The 6,151-nt window shown below is 32.4% G+C and overlaps 1 protein-coding gene across 1 annotated transcript; it reads right to left on the minus strand.

Moving 5' to 3' along the window:
* Window positions 1-471: 471 nt before the first annotated feature.
* On the minus strand, window positions 472-6,151 carry LOC107852853 (multicopper oxidase LPR1). Its single transcript, XM_016697895.2, has 3 exons — window positions 5,774-6,151; window positions 1,412-2,866; window positions 472-734 (listed from the first exon to the last, which is right to left on the minus strand). Exons 1-3 carry the CDS (start codon window positions 5,987-5,989, stop codon window positions 681-683), a joined length of 1,725 nt encoding a protein of 574 aa, XP_016553381.1. The 5' UTR covers window positions 5,990-6,151; the 3' UTR covers window positions 472-680.

Below are 6,151 nucleotides of genomic sequence, written 5' to 3' on the forward strand. Positions count from 1 at the left end.
AATTAATTGCAAAATGAAGCTTTAATGATATGATTTTAAAAAAAAAACTTCAATGGAGGAGCTTTAATGGTGGCATTGTGTTGAAGAAGAAATTGTGGGGTTATGGTGATGATGATGATGATATTGTTGTTGTGGGCGTAATTGATGTTATTGTTGTAATTGATGTTGTTGAGTAATGGTGATGAAGAAGAAGTTTGGGAAGAAGACAATGATGGATGGGGGTATGAAATAATTTTTAAAAATAAATAAATATTGTAAATTTTAAAAAAAAGAATATAAATTATATATTAAATTATTTTATACGTGGCAGCTTGTAATTGGTCAAAAAAAATCAAATTTGAGCCCTTTCACGCGCCTGTGGAGCGTGTGTACACGCAGGGGGTCAAAATGGTGTGTTTGCAACAAAATAAAGAAAAATCGTGGGATAGTAAGTCGAAGTTAAAGTTTTGATGTCTTTTTGCAAATCTCAAATAAGATCAATGGGGTAATTATATATTTTCTCCAAATAAAATAAGAAAAAGATGTATCAATAGATGCGAGTTCAATTCTCATTGCTTATAATTTATATGCATTAGATTACATATATGCACCCACTAATATATTTATAATTATCAAAACTAATAAAAGAAAATGCAGTTAATTTTCCCTTTTCTCTCTTGCATCATTGGAGTCTTTTCCTATCAATTGATTAACTTTAGAGGCCTCATCATGACATTATCTTCATGATCAAGAATCTGCATTTAACAAGAAAAAAAAATAAAAATGAAATCATTAGATAAAAAATATAATAAATTTTTGTAGCTGAAAATTCAATATGAACATAACAACATGATCATCAAAGGTTGTGACGAGATGGATAAGAACCTTTTGCCCTTAATACAAGACCTCGAGTTTGAGCTCTCAGTGTGAAAAAAAATACACAGTAGGAAAGGGTTTTCCTTTTAATAGGCCTTATAGAGTGCAGATTCGGATTAATCGGTGATCTAATACGAACACCAAACACTGAATAAAAATTTAGTGTATGTGTCATTTTATTTTCTACCCCTCCCCATAACAGCTCCCACCCTTTTTTGCTTTCTCGATGACTCGAACTCACAACCTTCACGTTGAAAGTGAGCCCTCCCGAGGAGCTCCTACCCTTTTTTGTTTTCTTGGTAACTCGACCTCATAACATTCAAGTTGAAAGTGAGCCCTCCCGAGGAGCTCCTGTCACTTTTTGCTTTCTCGATGACTCGAACTCACAACCTTCACATTGAAAGTGAGCCCTCCCGAGGAGCTCCTACCCCTTTTTACTTTCTTGGTGAGTCGAACTCACAACCTTCCGGTAGAAAGTAAGGGATGCGCAGTTCTCTGTTGTCAATTTAGTGAGTCACATTAAAGATACAAAGTTTGAGGAATAAGAAAGACTTACATGACAATGGTAGACATAGCCAGGCTCAGCTGTTGCATCAAATGGATATGATTCATTTGAATGTATGAAAGAAAACTTCACAAGTATTTTTGTGACATGTCCAGGCATCATTTTGTACACATTTTTCCACCCTTTCTCATGAAGAACCACCTCTTTCTTCTTCCCAATTGAATACTTGTCAACTTTGCACTTGATTGCATCATTCAACTTCAACATACAACCTTTAAACTCTTCAACATTCACCAATTCTCTTTGTTCCAACACAACAAATAGACCTAAATGTATGTGCATTGGGTGATTGTCCTCAGTTAGATTGATTACGTTCCATATCTCACTAGTTCCAACTCTTGGTGTCTCAGTCACGGGCGCCTCGAATGTTTTCCCATTGATGTATAGATGTGTAGGCTCATCTATGTCACTAGCATACTCGTAAAAGGCAATGTACCTTGTATTCGAGGCGGCCTCTGATACATCCGGAGATGGATATTTGATCAAATTCCGAGGAATATTCGCTGTGTCAACCTGGCGATGTGGGTTGATGACGAACTTCATGACCTTACTGTTTTCTTCGTTTACAGGATCCCCAGACGGGTAAGGATAAGGTGCATCATTGGCTAAGATCGCGGAATGTGACTCTGACTTTGAAAAGTCTGCAATCACATCAGCTATCTCTGAAGGAGCTAATAACAGTTCACGAAGCTCAACTGGAGTTTCGTGATAGGCTGAGTCAGACGCCACATGGATAAACGTCATGTTATTGGTAAAGAAAAATCTGAAGAACCTGGCGTTACTTGCATTGATGATCCTGAAACGATACTTCCTTCTTTTTACCTTCATGTAAGGCCACGCTTTGCCATTCACTATGATCGCGTCACCAAAGTACTCAGGTTGCCACTGAGGATGTATACAAGGATTATTCCCCGTAGAGTTCATGTAAATCGAACCATCTGGCTTAAAAGCGCGGTCAAAAACTACCAATGGACGGTCATACTCTTCACCATATAACAATCCCAATGGACCCTCTACGTTCGGTTGTTGAATGACATAGGCACCCATGAGACCAGCTAGAATGTTGACCCTAGTCAACCCCATCGCGTGATCGTGGTACCACATCGTACCAGGATGTTGTACATTATGGTAATGATATCTTTTCTTACTCCATTTTGGTCCATGATTTTGGAATCTCTGTGTGAACCATGCCTCTGAGTGTCCATCACTTTGTGGTTCATCAATTCCACCATGTAAGTGTACTACAGTAGGAATTCCATTTTTTGGTGTAGCAGTTGGAATTGTCGGATCCCATGGAAGTATGTGCTTTGAAGGGAGGTGATTTTGCCACGTAATATATGAGTCAACTCGATGAACGGCCTCGATTGTAGGACCAGGAACTGTTGCTGTGTACCGCGATGTACCATATGCGAACACTGATGTTGCTGGAAGGTCCCTATGGAATTTCTACAAAAAATTAAAAGAATTTAATTTTTATGCAATAACATTATAAAAGTTATATACACCATCCAATTACTAATAAATTATTGCAGCTGAATCTATAACATTTTATAGGTAACTTAGAATAAATAATTATAATGAGGTACTTTTGATTTTTAATTTTTCATTTGATGTTCAGTATCCATTTAAGGCCGATTAACTCGATTTTTCGTCAAATATTCCACGTTGAGGGTAAAACACTCTCTTCGATAGGTAATTCCATTTCCAAGAATCAAAACTCTCGGTGTCATAAATTCTTAGTTATAAGTGATAGGTGGTCCAACGAAAAATAAAAGTCGTCTCTATCAAGTGCTACGTGAATTACGTAGAACAAATTTAAGGGGAAGAACAAAAACGACACTCCAAATTAAACTATTTCCATGAAGATAGCCATGGAATTTAAATTCCACTTTCTAGCCATTTCAATTTATTGGCTTGTTCTATACCGTTTCTACACACCTTCTCTGTAGTTTCTATACATATCTTATACATATAAATATTCTGTACAAAAAATTATACAATTTTGATACATAATTTATACACGTTTTATACAATAATTATATAATTTCCATACACTTTCTATATATTTTTTATATATATTTTATACATTTACATATTGGATAGAACTATACAATTTCTATACATATATCTTACTCCCTCCGTCCCAAATTATGTGTCATCATTTCCTTTTTAATCCATCCCAAAATAAGTATCGTCTTTCCTTATTTGGCAACTTTTTAAAGCCACAATTACCTTTTTACCCTTATTGGTCCCACTTAATTAAAAAAAAATATATTGACACATTTTTTATAAAGGATAATTTGGTAAACTTTATCAAGTCTTCCCTTATTTCTTAAACTCCGTGCCCGGTCAAATGACGACACATAAAATGAGACGGAGGAAGTATATAGATACTTATTCTATTTAACAATTATTTCGTTTTTATATAATTTAATTATTATTTCTAAACAATAAAAAAAAAAACAGAATATTTGATCAGTTAAAAATTTTATAGCAAAAAATTAAAATATTTTTAAAAGGACCGAATTGTCCAAGTTGAATATTGTATCAGTATTGTATATAGACCGTATGTGGACTACGTAGACCAAAATGATCCAAATTAGGAAATGACTATAAATTGGAAATAGTATATCCGACTGACCACTTTTTGGAAAGTTTTCAAACTTGAGTTATTTATTTTAAAAAGTGTTATAAAGTGTGACTTTCCTTAAATTTAAATTAAACAAAAAAGGAAGAATAGAACTTTGTGGAGGAAAAAACTTTTTGTACTATAAAAGAATCTGATTCAATTATATCTAGTACTAATACTTTTATAAAAGTAAATACTTTTCTCCATTCACAAGTACTTAATAACATTTATTCCAAAGTTTAATGATTAAGTACTTAATAACATTTATTCCAAAGTTTAATGATTAAGATAAGTGGTATTAGTGGACATTGATCTAAACTTTGGGCATTCAAAGTGAAAAAGAAATTAATCCAGCTTGTAACATTTAAAAATAAATACTAAGGTTTAATAGCAACTTTTTCCACTCTATTGGTGGAAAAAACTTTGGTACAAATTTAATATTAATAAAATTTCTAAACGGAATGTTGACAATAAGAATTACTAGATGGAACACTTAGGTAGTATTTTATTTCCAATGTTTATTATTCTTATATAGTAGATGTCTAGTTGGAGGCATTTTAGTCTTGACACTTACTTTCGGTACTCATTTTAAAACTCGATAATTTGAATTTATATCGGAAAGTTTTGTTATAAAGTAAAGGTACACCCTAAAAAATGTGAATCCAATAATACATAAAATCTAGATTTTTACACTAGGAAGACATTGGAGTCAACAAAATATTAGTGTGGAAAATTTGGTAGGTCTAATGTCAATTTTCCCCCTCTTCTATCAATTTTAACAACATTATTAACAATATTAATCCCATATATATATAAGTGGGGTTAGGTCACAGTGACAGAGACAGGATTTTCACCAAGAGATTTTACGAGTGAACATACGAACTAATCAAAGGGAGCTCGACATCTATTATATATAAATAAAAAATAATTTTAATCATGTATATATAGTATAATTTTCCGTCAAAGGGAATTCGGATGAACCCCTATCCCAAGTATAGTTCCGCCCCTGAGTTAGGGTGGCACATGCAAGATTCACGCAGACTTTACTTTATCGTCGTGGATGGAAAAACCGTTTTCAATAGACCTAGGCTAAATAAAAGAATATCACTTTAACGATTAACGAAAATAAATTTAAATATTTCCTCTTATCATTATTATTTTTTATAGGAATTATCAATCTTTATCAATTATTGGTTACTCATGCAATTTAAATTGCTAAAATCACAAATTATGAACCTCGTGAACCACTAGACGTTTAAGTAAATAAAGTTAAAAAACTGTCACATAAAAAAGCTGAAAAAAAAAAAACACATACACACAAAAACATACAAAAATTAGCAAATATTCCTTCATTTTTAATCAAAAATCTCAAATTCAAGATTTCGATATTCAATAAAATGCCATTTATCTTCATAATTCTCCATATTAAGACTTCCCGATACGATATTTTAATTAGTTAAATCTCAAAACGAATGCTAAACATCATATAAAAAATGTTTGTGGGATAAAAACTATTTCGATTAATTTATTTTATATGTTGTTATAACAACAAAGTATAGGAATTAACGTCAAACAAATTCTACAGATGAACTACAAAATATATCACTAATTTTATTTACCAATGGATTATAAGAAAAAAAAATTATTAAATTAACGACGAAGTTCATAACTAATTATAATTTAACAAAATAAATTAAAGGAGTAGTAATAAATAATTTACTAACCCATTTTTTATGGTACATGCCAATGTTGAAAGACTTTGGAACATGAACACCATTAATAATATCATAACTTTTGATTCTTGGCATGTCTGGTAATTCATCAACAAACATTTTTAGTTTTGTTGGACTCATAACTTCATCAAATTTTGCCATTGTTGAAGCTATCAAAATTATTTCCAAGAAAATTATATACACCAAAAATAACATTTTCTTCATCATTTCTCTTTGAATTTTTGAGAACCAAAGTCACCAAAAATATTTATTTTTCTTCTTGATGTGTTGGGGCGGTGGGTGGGGTGGGGGTGGGAAGATAGATAAGAAAGGAGGGAGAATTGTGTGAAGAATATATAGAGGACAAAAGTTTGGTTTTGAGTTCACAAG

Source organism: Capsicum annuum, chromosome 11 (assembly GCF_002878395.1).
Source record: "Capsicum annuum cultivar UCD-10X-F1 chromosome 11, UCD10Xv1.1, whole genome shotgun sequence".
Classification (NCBI taxonomy): domain Eukaryota; kingdom Viridiplantae; phylum Streptophyta; class Magnoliopsida; order Solanales; family Solanaceae; genus Capsicum; species Capsicum annuum.

What these genes read in the sequence shown, in the direction of transcription:
- LOC107852853 (XM_016697895.2), bottom strand. Translation starts at nt 5,989, where the DNA reads ATGATGAAGAAAATGTTATTTTTGGTGTATATAATTTTCTTGGAAATA. An exon ending in GCATGTACCATAAAAAATGG is followed by an intron (nt 2,867 to 5,773) that starts GTTAGTAAATTA and finishes AATTTTTTGTAG; the next exon opens with AAATTCCATAGGGACCTTCC. An exon ending in GCTATGTCTACCATTGTCAT is followed by an intron (nt 735 to 1,411) that starts GTAAGTCTTTCT and finishes TGTTAAATGCAG; the next exon opens with ATTCTTGATCATGAAGATAA.